The sequence below is a fragment of the Patiria miniata genome, unplaced genomic scaffold, assembly GCF_015706575.1.
Source record: "Patiria miniata isolate m_02_andy unplaced genomic scaffold, ASM1570657v1 HiC_scaffold_8, whole genome shotgun sequence".
Classification (NCBI taxonomy): Eukaryota; Metazoa; Echinodermata; class Asteroidea; order Valvatida; family Asterinidae; genus Patiria; species Patiria miniata.
The window spans coordinates 11,261,308-11,275,192 of NW_024037075.1; the positions used below are offsets into that span (position 1 = coordinate 11,261,308).

General features: G+C 41.8%; 1 protein-coding gene across 1 annotated transcript in view; it reads right to left on the minus strand.

Annotated features, from left to right (window-relative positions):
* Positions 1-456: 456 nt before the first annotated feature.
* The window catches only part of LOC119719543 (parathyroid hormone/parathyroid hormone-related peptide receptor-like), a 34,104-nt gene continuing 20,675 nt past the window's right edge, over positions 457-13,885 (minus strand). Inside the window, exons 5-11 of the mRNA XM_038189006.1 lie at positions 13,091-13,194; positions 12,470-12,593; positions 9,115-9,268; positions 7,157-7,214; positions 5,199-5,348; positions 4,706-4,898; positions 457-4,331 (exon numbers count right to left, since the gene is read on the minus strand). Coding sequence (XP_038044934.1) covers positions 3,363-4,331; positions 4,706-4,898; positions 5,199-5,348; positions 7,157-7,214; positions 9,115-9,268; positions 12,470-12,593; positions 13,091-13,194 — 1,752 coding nt within the window. The 3' untranslated portion in view covers positions 457-3,362. The remainder of the gene's footprint in view (positions 4,332-4,705; positions 4,899-5,198; positions 5,349-7,156; positions 7,215-9,114; positions 9,269-12,469; positions 12,594-13,090; positions 13,195-13,885) is intronic.

Genomic DNA, 13,885 nt, shown 5'->3' on the forward strand with positions numbered 1-13,885 from the left:
ACTGAACGGCTATTATTAATTTCGCAGCTGTTGCCAAACAATGCACATAGCTGTATAATCGATCCCACGCACTTTTCGTGATAGCGCCCTCTAACGACACGTGCGAGGAAAAACAAGTAAAATTGACGATTGGAAAATAGTACCTCGTAGCAGCCATGTTGTGTCCAATTTTGTAGGGGGTTGCCACTAGAGGGCGACATATTGGAAGGTATATGGCAGATAAGGAATTAAAACTTACTCAAGATGCTGCGAAATAACCAGAGAGGGCGCACTTCCTGTAAAAGTTATTCCCGGCTACAATTTTCTCCCTCGAAATCTGACTCGACAACAAAAAATTGCGGTGTCTCCGTAGGGCCTACTTCTTAGAGCTTAATTCACTCAAGCCAAACTACGTTGTTACTTTAGCTGGAAGTTGTTGGCAAAGTACACAATCAGAGGAACTCGAAACGAGACTACTTTTCATAATAACGACATTATTTATTCATATCATCCTAAAAGAATTGGGAAAAATGTAATGTAACCCTCTCACTCCTTTGAAATAAAAGCAAAGTAGCATGCAGCTGTAGACTAACGGGGAGTTTGTTGCAGTAATAATTTCTGGTGAAAAAAATATAGATAAATAATATTAAATTGAGAAATAATGTTTTACGGCAGCTTTTGGTTGGCATGAGGCTAGCCATTGAAAATATTTCATAACATCTTCTTCACGTTCTTACAAATAAAGTGTGGCTTTATGGCCACTTGCAAAAAAAAAAACATGTCAGATCAAAGTTAACAAGTCGAATGGAAACGAAGTAAACCGTTATTATCTTTGACGTGTTCTTAACCACAACAAATCAAAAGTCTGTAACTCTTTATTTCAAGGAAAACAATAAACATCCTCACACAACAAAAGACAACTTGCCCATATTACAGTTCTGGCTAAGTTCTTAAAACTAAATGATCAAAGCAATAACTCAATAATATTTCAAAGTGATCTTTCTCTTCTTTGAAAGCAACTTTGTGTCTTACAAGTACACCAGCTGATACTTAAAGACTCCCCTAAGAAGTAAACAAACAGATAATGGAATGCATCAAGTTTACGGGACGAACAAACTAAAGACATTAGTTTGTGAAAGTCAAACATTTCAGTATAGGTTCTTAATTCATGTATATACACAAAGCGACACCGAGAAAAGTGTGGGTAATATAGTCAATATAGTTTTGCACTTTTCATAACACCACAACGCTCAAAATTCTTGGCCCACTTTTTTTTCCTTTAATGGCACAGCATTCCACAGACTGGATAGGAAGTACAGAAATACAAGTTAATATAATATGCAATGATGTCTTTCGGTGTTTTGCACAAACGTTCGACATCTTTTTCCCAGCAGGAAATCGAAAAATATTATATAAGGCCCAAGTAGTGTGTGAAACTTCACTGCATCGCGTTAATATCGCCCTTGACCACGGATACAATGAACCGATCCAGTAAGCACCGCCCCATGGTGTTCTGACCAACCACAGCCGTGATTTATGTCCGACGTGCGTGCACAAAAGTCCGACGTGCGTGCACGCGCGTATGATGCGCGCGGCAGGAAAATGCAGTTTGGCATTGGAGAGGAGCACGTGTTATTTTGTCCAGTGCGCAGTGGGCGGGGCTTACTGGATCGGTCCATTGAGTTAACGTTTGATAACATTTTTAGGTCGCATTAAGATAAACACATTGTCGACGTGTTCTTTGTGCTTGTCCTTCTTTTTGTCTGTCGGCAATGAGGTTGTTCAGAGTGTCGACACATATCAATGCAGTGATCGACCTTGTCGACTAGAAAGTTCCAATGAGTAGGACGTGGCAAAGTCTGTTAATATTATAACTTCAGCACCATTATTAAGAATAGACCAGATCTTTGTTCCCCCGCCTTTTTGCAGCGTTTTAACTTCGCAATAATACGTTGTGCTATATTTTTGACACGCTTTTCAACACCATCAGTAATATTACTTCGGACAAACACCTTTTGAATATCAAGATAAAAACCACCATAGGCACTAACATGATTATGGAATAATATTTCTTCAGTTTTACATAATATACAATGTACATACTTTACACACCACAGACTTTACAACCAGCCACTTCCATCGACTAAATTACAATCCCAACAGGTCTCAGAAAACAGTAACCTGTTTATAAACCCATAACGACGCTCAAAGTAGAACTTCTTTAAAAAGATGACAAAAGTTGGTTCTCTTCTAGCATATAACAACTAAATTGATTGGACAATTTACATCTGATCAGCCATTTATTTTTTCTCTGGCTTGTAACTCCTCTATCCTTCTAAGTTCGATTTCCTTCGCATTTTTCATATTTTTCTCAGATTTCAATTACCTGAACTCTTTTCGGGAATGTCGACAACCTTCTTTGGACATCGATTAAAAGTAATATCGATGAGGCACAAAATAAGCTTCGTTTAAATAGAAAAAAATATATATACAGATTACACAATTTTTTTACAATTTACTTTCAGAGCATTTGTTTGGTTTTTTTCTTCTTTTTTTCTAAAATACCGATAACAGAGTAGGGAAAAAACCAGGATTTTTGGTTAATTCCCACATCAACTTCTGTTTCTGTGTTGCAAAACAAATATTTGAAAAAAAGTTCTTTTTATAATCGTTTTCACTGAAAAGAGAGAAATCTTGTCTGCCATTGTTCTTCCAGCAGCCGTTTAATTAAAAGAAAACATGTTTTGTGATAGACATCTTCATTTGGGATTTATAAATCCAAACTCCTCTAAATTTGAGATCCATACAATCAAAATTTGTCAGAATCTGTAAATGAATAATTGGTCAATATCGTTTGTTCCCACTACTTGGTTGAGATTGATCCAATATAAAAAACGAAAAAAGAAGTCACACCAATGTTGAAAAACAAAACACCATGCAGGACTCTTGAGTTCTTTGGACAGTTCAAATAGGAATCCCGCTCCCGGAAATATTTTTCCGGTAGTATTTTACCGGAAATATTTTCCCGGAAACATTTTTCCGGGACATATACCCCACTCGAGTACATAGCTTATGGTAATATGTTACACTTTCTGCCCTCGTGTAGACCAATGCAAGTTAGTCTGTCGATCGTTCAGGCAGGCACGGTGGATCAAAATTCTGGCCGACTCTGTATTGATGAATATCTCACGAAATCTCATTTTCCTCAAGCAAACCATCCTGGTGTTTATAGGAAACAGATCGAGCGGTCAGAAAATGCAGGTTTTTTTCCTGAGGGGACGACGGCATGTTTTGTCGCGTCACGGTGAGCTCGTATAAGTCTTGAAACCTAGTTGTAGAACCTCATGAGGTTCGGAACCTTACGCTCACAATTCGGGAGTCTGTCAAACAGGGGTACCCTCGGGAGCCTTAGGGAAGGCAATGGTACCATTAGGTTTGGAGGAGGCCCAGGGTTTCTTACGAATGCAGGGCAGTAGAGGGCTCCTTTGCGTGTCCTGTTTGCCGATCGCCGTGTCTGGTGAATCCTCACCGTCCGAGTGTCCCCTGGAGGCAGGCCTCTCAGAGTCTGCTTTCTTCTTGGGAGATCGCTCGGAGTTTTTCCCGGCGTCGCAGCACGCAGGCCTCTTGTGGTTCTCGTGGACCAGATCGTCGGCGAATGTTACCCTGCTACGCCCGGCGGAGGGCGACGGAGCTGCCTTTGGTCTGGCTACCAGACATGGCGACAGACTATTATTGTTATTGTGATTCCCGTTCAGGACGTCGATATTATCTGTGGTTATTTGTGCAGATTCCTTTTCTGGGATTTTCGAGGAGGGTTCTCCCGAGTCCTGCTCACCGTGAGATGACGAGTCATGCCAGCCGTTCGCAGGTGGTGTTGCCCCGTAGGTGTTTACCGACAGTAATGGTAGCTCGTTGCAATCTGATCCCGGTGACTCGCTCAGTCCGTTACACGGTGAGGCTTCTTTAACCTCATCCAGTTCTCCAGCAGTCACGGGCACCGTCTCGCCGTCATTACCGTTACCAGAGCTGAGTGAGGAGTACAAGGTAGGCGGTGAGGTTGGAGCCTCAGAGACCGGCGTCAGAGGTTGCACCTCATCCAGGCGTATGAAGGGAGGCACCTTGGAGCCGTTGGAGTAAACCTCAGGTGAGGTGTTACCGCTGGGTAGTTTGAAGGCAGACACCTGCTGCTCGCCTTCGCCTCCGGTGCCGTTGTGACCACTCCGACGTCCGCCGAAGATGCCGAGGTTACCGAAGCTGGTGCGGGTGTTGGAACCTCGGCGAGACACCATGCGAGTCGGTAAGGTGTTCTCCTCACGCCATCGCCTGATCTTTCTCTTGATCACATTCTGCACCTGTTAAGGGTAAAGATGCCGACAAAAGTCCTAATTAGTTTTAATGCTATCTAACGAACCTCAAAAGAAATTGCCAAAGGTACATTAATCATTCAGCAGGTTGAAATCCGCTCGTGTTTAAAGAATTTGAATCAAAATTTCAAAATTTGCTGGGTTAAAAGTCCCAATTAAATAAAAACAAGGTGTGCAATTTGGAGATCAAACTTTTGTTGAGATTGCGTGTGAGGACGGATATCAAGTTAAATCAGTCTCTAAACACGGAATTACAAGACGCTCCTGTGGGAGAATAGGTTCCTCCAAGACAGGGGCCTAACAATGTCTTGAAGTAGAAGCTATTCAGACGAAGCTGAGGTTTAGAAATTCAAGGCTATTACCTCTTGGTTTAAGAACACATAGATGACTGCCACGAAGAAGCCTTGGAGAGAACTGAGTAAGGTGCTGAGATACTGATAGACATAGAAGGACGGGGTGCGGAGCTCATCAGCCACTTCCGCTGGGCCCAGCAAAAACAGAAGGTATGTCACGCCGAGCAGGGGTAGCAGAAACAAGGTCCCTCTCACCCCTTTCCTGTGAGAAGAGTGGTGAATATTATGCGTCAATGTTTAGTTGAGTACATCACAAGTCCATTATAAAGTCCACCACAAGTCCATCACAAGCTCGTCACAAAACGTTTCCGTGCCAAGATCAGCAACAAGCCACGAATGACCTAATTGGGCTTTCAAATACTAGATCTTGAACGCGCTACATGCAGAACTTCTTTTACAAAAAAATAGGGGTTGCCATTGGAGTTTCTTTTTTATTCACTATGTACAAGGACTAATTGGATAATCCCTTTGTGCTACTCAAGCTGATGGAACATTTCCTCACCGATACTGTTGAGTCTCCAGCGAATGCGAGGCTCTGAGCTTGGTGACAAGAATCGCCATGATGTGAATCAGGAAGTAGAGGTTGACTATGATGACGACAAAGATTGGCGAGACGACGATGTAGGAGTAATTGTCCCTGGCTACCCAGCAACTGCAGGTAAAGACCATGTAACATTTGTTTACTGCAGGTATGGACCATGTAACATTTGTTTACAACTCTCTGAATTCCGAAGAGTGAAAATTCTCTCCATTCGAGTGAAGATTCACTCCCACAGTCGGAAACTAGGGACTAGACGTTTTAGAGTGAAATTCCTTCAATCGTAAAGATCGAGTTTTCACTCGAGCTTCGTCTGAGATGGTTCTTTTTCAGTCTTTTTCAATCTAAAATGAGAGTGATTTTCACTCTAAAACGTCTAGTCCCTAATTTCACTCTTTGGAATTTAGAGAGAAAATAGGATGTTGTGATCACGTGATGTCAACTTTCAGCGAACGGTTCTCTTCTGCACTACATGTTTATCTCTTAAAGCACGGAGGGTCTATCATTGATGACATTATACTATTCAATGCGGGCCAAATCACATGCAAAAGATGCTTCAATGTTTGGATTTCTCGGCGGTTGGCTGTCGCGATGACGTCACAGGGCACATGCTATAGATCAATCCATATCACTCACATGTGTGACGTCACAACGACGGACAACCGACAGGCAAAACCAACATCCTCCTGCACGGGCATCGATAGAGGGGGTATATGGGGGTCTGACACACCGCCCCATTTATTGTTTTTGTAGGCAAAATCGTATGTTCGTCGGCATAATATGCCGGGTTGAAGAGCGCCACCACGCTCGACATTCTCCTTAAAGCAAATCTGGGGTAGAATTCCTGGCAATTTCATCAAAAACAAATTCGTTCAATTTTACACCAGGCCCATTCAAATTCGTTTAATTTAAGACGAATGCTCCCTCATATGAGCATTCGAACATCAAAAAGAGTCGTTCGATTTCGTAAGATGAGCAGTACTTTCGATAAATAAATTCAAATAGGGCCTAGTCGTTTCGTTCACTCAAATTCGTCGAAGGGCCCAGAATGAGGTTGATCAGAATTCACTTTAATCAATTGGCAAACATTCTTCACAAGTCTGTATTCAAATTCGTTCTGTTGATTCGTATTGCCTATATAAAGCAAACAAAAGCAAAATTATTTTGTTTTCATGTTATAACGTTGATTATACCTTTGTTTCTATAAACCTTTGTGGACTTTGAATTTGAAATGGTCAAAAAAAAATTATAAACAGAAATAAAGAAAAACGAGCAGCACCTTTACACACAATCACGAGCAAAAAAACAATTAAAAAACAAAAAATCCTGCCTTCATTTCATATGACTCAGGAGATAGGCATAGACAAAAATAACAGAATAATTATTCAAAGGAATTATTCAAATCAAGACAATGATTATGGAACAAGAATATCATTCATAACAACTTACAGTGAAAAAAAAAGCAATACCTACTCCAATAATCCATATCCATATATCACATCTAAATTGAACACTCAGAGTTTGAAAATAGATTGACTCTAAACGAGAAAGACAAACTCACGCCGATATAAAATCCTGTTCGCTTGGATGACTTTTAATTTGAAAAATTGGGAAAAGACAGTAGAAATTAAACTGAAGAATGTAGCCTGTGAAAAGTGAAAATGTAGTGAAAATGTAGTCTAGAGAATGACTAATACGAACATGAATGACTAAAACAAACGTGAATGGCAAAACCAAAATCATGTGTGCACGAAAAAGAAATTGAATGCGATAATAGGGAAAGAGAAGCCCAAGTACATGTATATGTACACAATCGAAATATCTGCAAGAATCTGTTGATGAAAAAATGATGTTCTTTAGCTGAAATTGGCCGGGAAAACCGTTACTTGGAGGAGTGTTTGTTAAAATGTAGGCCTACTTACACCGTTGACTTGACTTTCTTGACAATGGAGAAAGCTACGACAAAGGGCACCGGAACACCTGTATCCAAACAAATATAAAAACCACGGCATGATTGAAGTACTTTCATATCACATGGTAGAAACGATTCAACGTTTCGAGAAGCTTTGCCCGATCTTCTTCGCGTAGTTCACACGAAGGTGATGCGGTCTCAAAAATTTGAAACAAAAACAACAAAAATTGTTTTTCAGGCGCAAATGCAGTCTCACTTTTTTTTTCCACATTACAAAACTCCGTTCAATGACTTGTGTTCCTTCCCCATAGCACAATGATAACAGACCTTCATCAAGCCCCGCCTTAGGGCAACAACACGCCACACAACTTGTTCCAGACGCGCGCGTCATACGCGCGTGCACGCATGAATGAAATTAATCACGGATTTGATTGGTAAAAGCATCATTGGGCGGGGCTTAGTAATCCCCCAGCAGTAAAAGGCCTACATACGTTCAGAATCATCTCCAGCTCAACCAAGGGTACAGGGATAATTACAACTTTGCACTCTGTAACTGAAAAGTTTTCTAGTTTCCAGACTCTTCAAGCAAAACTATTTCCTGCTTTATTGTCCCTTTTTTGCTATCCTGGCGAAACAATTTTGATAATGCATTTTATTTTGAAGAAATTGATTTACGGTTTTCAAGTTTCTACGTCAACAGAGAATCGCGGCCGGGGCCTGTTGACTGAAAAACACTGCAAGAATAATGGAAAGAAAGGCAACCAACCTAGGAATCAGACAGCGAAATAATATGATGAACGAGTTAACTCCCCGGCACGCAATTTGGAAGAAATTGAGTTAGCCACGTCTCGTGGTGGAACGGAAAGGAGTGTCGATTCAATCAAAGAACAATTTTGGTCGGCCAGGGTATAACGGGTAACGTGTTCCGTGTGGCGTGGTGCGATCGAGCGCCGTTACGAAGGGGGAGGCCCCTGAAGGGTCGAAGACAACTAAGGGCCGCTGGCATTTTTATAATCGATTCTCCGGCATTTTCAGAATCGATTCTCGAGCATTTTCAGAATCGATTGGGGACAGTTTGCACTTTCTCACCTTGTTGTTATCACGACATCGTTTCTGAAATTGTACGGAGAGTTCACTGCTTTACTTTGGGCATGGACGATAATGTCTAGTTTATTTGATGGCTGGAACTACCATTTACTTCCCCGTGCAACATCGATAAAGCAATTTCCATGCCAAAGTACGCTCACAGGCACTGAATAAACATTTTAGTTTATAAAGTTGCAAAACAAAGGGGCACGATTCTTTAGTTCAAAGTCCTCAAAAACTTATTTCGCCTCTGCAATTCATTTTGAAAAAAAAGTAAGCCAATGAATGGAAGTTGTTTTTGTTGGCTTTAAGTCATTTTAAAGAGAACGGAGCAAGGAACCCATTTTATTTCTGTCCTCTAAAAACATCTCGAATTGAAACAGGGACAATTAAGTTACTGTGCCCCCTCGTGGTAGACATTAAACGAAAATTGAGTGGTCGAATCTTTACCTCACAGATACTGCAAACTAATCAATGTTTAGCTTATTACAAAATGCTATAATCAACTGATAAAAAGAATACATGTTATAATTAAAAGAACTAAATCCAGAATTTGGAATAATCTGATGTGCAGGTTTCTGTAATCGTCAAATAAGGACGAGTGCATCTTTTTCAGTTCTAACTATCGTGGTTTTTTTCTCCAGTTTTGCGTGTTTGCGATACGATCGCCCAATGAATAAAGATGTCATTATATACGTTCCTTCCAGTTTTGCCTCTCTTTTGCCATTCGACCTTGTATTACTATAAACACAGATCGAATCCGACTGGCCCCCCGAGTATATTTTTCTGAAAGAGGCAGAAACATGATGAATAAAAGTCAGAGCCTGGTTCCGAGCCAGCTAGGCACCAGGTAAATCCAATGAAAGCATAAAGAAGGCTTACCCCATCCGAATATGCAGTAGATCCAGAACCGGTTTCTCCGTACGGTCAGTGCCCTTACGACTAGGACGTACAGATAAACACCCTCTACGAACATCCAGAAGAAGTTGGTCATCATGGCGTACATCATGATCACGTACATCAGGCGACAGATCCACTGCACAACAGAGAAGGGGGGAAGCAAGGGATTTGTTTTTGTTTGTTAAGGATTTACGACTAAGCTCCTCGGTTCGCATACGGCAACCCGCGAGATTAAACCGAATGAATTTCTTTCTGAAATGAATGAATGAGATGAGAGTATTCATAAGACGGAATTTTGCGTCGGCGTGAAGAATTTCGGAGAGACGAATTGCAGATGAGAGTATTTGCTTATGGCAAACACAGGTTACCAGCAAAACTGCCATACATTATTACACTGATTGTGACTGGTTCCACGCTGCTATTCGTCTCTCCGAAACCTTTTTTTAAAGATTCAATTCTTAATTAGGTTTTACTAGTTGGTGGTTGTTTAAAGTAAGAAGACTGACGGAAAAAAGCGCTAATTGTATATGTTCTAAACTACAGTAACAAGATCAATTACAAGAAATATCAATTTGTTTGTCTTTGACAAAGGCAAAAATCGGAACATTGGGCCCTCCAAACTTTTGATTAGTTTTCAATTGCAGCTGGCAAGCTGAACAACATCAATCCCTGTTAATTTAATTGACTTGTTAAAAGTTGTGGAAGGTTGTCTCCATCATGATTTAAAACACGGTCGACGGGGCATGTATTCACTTTGCCTGCACAATCCCTCCGTCACAGAGGAAACAACAAACTGGAAATATCACACGTCAATTTCAGGTTAGTTCAGTCACTGACAGAGATATCGATTTTCTATGCCCTTTTTCGTAGCTGAAGTTGTCTCCCCCTGATGAACCCAAAGTTTAAATGTATTGCACTACGAATGCACTTTTTTGCTCACTTTTTCTCCTCCGTGTATAGAACAATACTAAACCTCTCTTTTTTGGAGGGAAGGAAAAAATACCTAAACACTATTGACTGGAAAGTGGAGAGAAAAATCGGAATGTGTAATTCTCTATCCACCTTTCACAATTGAAAATTTCAGCATTGTAGCTGTAATCGACAAATAGTATTATCACATTTTTAAAAGCACAGTGGGCAATATTGGGCAAATTTCTGTGAAGATTATGAGGTTGCAAAACCTATGCTTGACCAAAAAAAAAAACTGATTAGGAATGCCCACTAACCCTAGGTGCTTGCAAAGAAATGTGAAAGGCCGGACCACTTTTGTCTCTCCCACAGAACAACATCGAGTTTTGAGTTTGTCTTTGAATAGTAACCAACCACAACTCCACAATAATCTACTTGGATAATCTCCCATTTCAACTCTTAATACGTCTCGGCAGATGCTGGATTAAAATTGAGTTTGTTCTCTTCACTTTTGACTGAACTCTTCCGCCCAACCCTCGCCTGACATAATTGATTTGACCGACAGGTAGTGCGGTACCTTAGCCATCATTCGTTTTCTTCCGCAGGCACACAACACTAGCAATACTTGTGGAAACAGAAACAAACCTTTCACCCACTCTCGGGTCAGACTTAACGAACCTAGTGTCATTCTTGTTAGAGAGGTGACTTGCTCAGCGAATCGTACATAAAAGAAACAGAAAAATCAGGGGAGAGGTTTGCTCTCGTCTCCATCAAGAGCAAGATTGCGAGTTTTCCAATCGACTGCAGTTTGATCAATTGTGAAAGCGAGAGAGCGACAAGTCCTGCCGGTCACTGCCAAATGTGTGCATCACTTATTAGACAGACCCCTCAATCTCGGGGTGAAAACCTACTATCCGTAACAATTCGAAAACAAGCTGGCCGAATCGCGCACTTTTTGAGGCCAAACATATGATCTGAAACATTTCAATTCCGCAGGGATTTTTGTAGAGAAGATTCCAAAATTTATTCCTTAACAGTAGTGGCGTAGCCAGGAATTTTTCAGTGGGGGGGGGGGGGGGGGGGGCGCTGGGGGGCTGGAACATTTCATGGGGGGGGGGCGTCATGCAGGGGCGTCAATCGCTTTTCAAAAGTGGGGGGGGGGGCGGACATACCTTGATCAGAACTGATGCGAGCGCGAAGCCCTTACGGCGTGGGGTTCGGGGCCCGCTTAAGGGCCCCGAAAAAAAATTGATTCTAGATGTTCTGTGGTGTGATCTGAAGCAATTTCTTACCACTTTCCTCCATGCTTTAACTATTATTTTCTTAGCAAAAGATAATTATTTGAACATCGTTTTCGAGGTTGGAGTCATTGAATCAGCTATCGGTATTCTAAGCTATAGGCGTGGGGTTCGGGGCCCGCTTAAGGGCCCCGAAAAAAATGGGATTCTCGATGCTCTGTGGTGTGATCTGAGGCAATTTCTTACCACTTTAACCAATAATTATCTTAGCACAAAAGATAATAATTTAAACATAATTTTCGAGGTTTTCTCAGCTAAAGGCATAAGAAAATTTTGTGAACATTGTTTTCGAGGTTGGAGTCATTGAATCAGCTACCAGAATTTTGAGCTTTAGGCGTGGGGTTCGGGGCCCGCTTAAGGGCCCCGAAAAATTTGGATTCTAAATGCTCTGTGGTGCTATCTGAGGCAATTTCTGACCACTTTAACCAATATTTTCTAAGCAAAAGATACATTGTAGCACATAATAGGGCCCTGTAAATGAGACACGAGTTCAAAAATCCGGGGGGGGGGGAACACCCTTCAAAAAGGGGGGGGGGACATGTCCCCCTGTCACACCCCCCCCCCCCCCAGGATTGACGCCCATGGCGTCATGTAGATCAATGATAATTTTTTTTAGAAATTCAAAATCTCAGTGTGGGGGGGGGGGGGGACGACTGGGGGGGGGGGCGACAAGGTTTCATGGGGGGCGGTCGTCCCCCCACGCCCCCCCCCCCCCCCCGGTGGTTACGCCACTGCTTTACACTTTTAGATCCTTCGAACCTCCCGATTGATTATTTTAGAATGCGAATGCGGAGTGTTCCGTCCACGGGGCTCTCGAAAATGGTCAAAAAGCGCCCTCTCTTGCTCGCGCATGGAGCCAATAGGAAGGGGCATTTGGGTCAATAGGGCGTTTTCCCCCGCTCCCCAAGAAAAGGAAAACCTGTAGAGGTCAATACGGAGCATAAGCAAACTTCCCTAAGCAATACTAGCTGGCTCGCCCTATCCTGATAACTATTCAAAGAGAATTTGAAGGAATTGGGAGGGTTTGGTTAATTCATAAAGCCAGCAGCTAGCTTCTTCCAACTTATCTGAAGACCTGTTGAGTAGAGTACATCAGAGAGTAAGCTACATAAGTACCCCAATCGACCTACCCATAGTCCTGGTTTCAGCTTGACAGCGCCGACAGTACCCGACACCGTGAAGTAGGCAATGTACAACAAAATGAACGAACTCACTAGGTTCCAGTGGATGTAGTTACGAACACATCTCAGACTCCTGCCAAACAGACAGCAAAATACAAAACGGTCAGATGACTTTCAAAAGTTAGATCGATCCATTTAGGCCCCGCCCACTGCTCACGTGGGCAACAACACGTGCGTCCGCCTCTCCAATGCCATACCATAGATGCGCGCGTGCAGGCACGTAACGCGCGCGTGCATGCTTGTCAGACTGTTGTGGATGCATGTCGGGCATTAATCACGGTCGTGATTGGTCAACTGACAATTGGGCGGAGCTTAATGAGATCGGTCTACTGATTTTGAAAATCATTTCTGCAAGACGTAGGCTTGGAATCCAAGTATTTTTTGAAGCTGAATCTGAATGTATTTTCAGTGCCTTTACTCTTTAACAGACTAAATCTCCATGACCAGCGCCAAATGTCATTGCCCTGTCAAGACGAAAATATTCCTTAGCATGATTTTCGTAGTATGTAAATTCAAAAGAATGTAAAGATGATTAGAAGTGAAAGTCAAATCACATTCAACCCAACTCACCTGAAGAATAAGAAGACGCAAAAGGCCCCCACGAGTGCGGTAAACGAGAGGCTATAACCAACATACACCATGACTTCTAACGCTACGTCATAGCCGTTAACATCCTGTAAAAAGGCAAAATTGAAAAGGGTCTTTAGAAGAAAAAACGATTGCCATACTGCGATCCGTTCGTCGACAACTTTAAAATACGCATTTAGACATCATCTTTGGATTTAATACTAAAAAACTGAGTACCTCCAAGTTTAAAACAGTTTAAGTGTGTTGTTATTGTGGTTTGTTGCTACATTTTTCAGGTCTCCACATTTATTTTAAATTAAGGATTGATGCGAGAACTTTGGAGATTGATCGCTACCTGACATGAATGGAATCTTGTAATTATATTTTTGATTCGAAGATAAATTTGAAAGTCACAGTCACAGCTTTTTGTCAGGTGACAAAATCCCTGGCTCAGATGTCTTACCAAACTGTACCAAAAGTTCGATGTCATCACTATACGCAAGTTGCAAACACGTAAAATGAGACCAGGCTGTAAAAGATTCACACCCTCATTGGGTGAGGTTTGTAAGGTTAATGCTCCTGCAAGATGCCTCATGGAAATGTCAATTTCCTTACAATCGCAGTACCTTAATATAATCAAGGCTATTTAAACTTGGATGTTGACCTTTTTTATTTTAGCTCTAGATGTATCACTGCTATTTCACACAACAAGCCTCAGAGTTGAGTAAATAACTTGCAGCACTTTTGTGGACACATCGTAAGATTGGTAAAGTCACAACACTAAGTACACGTTTTCAG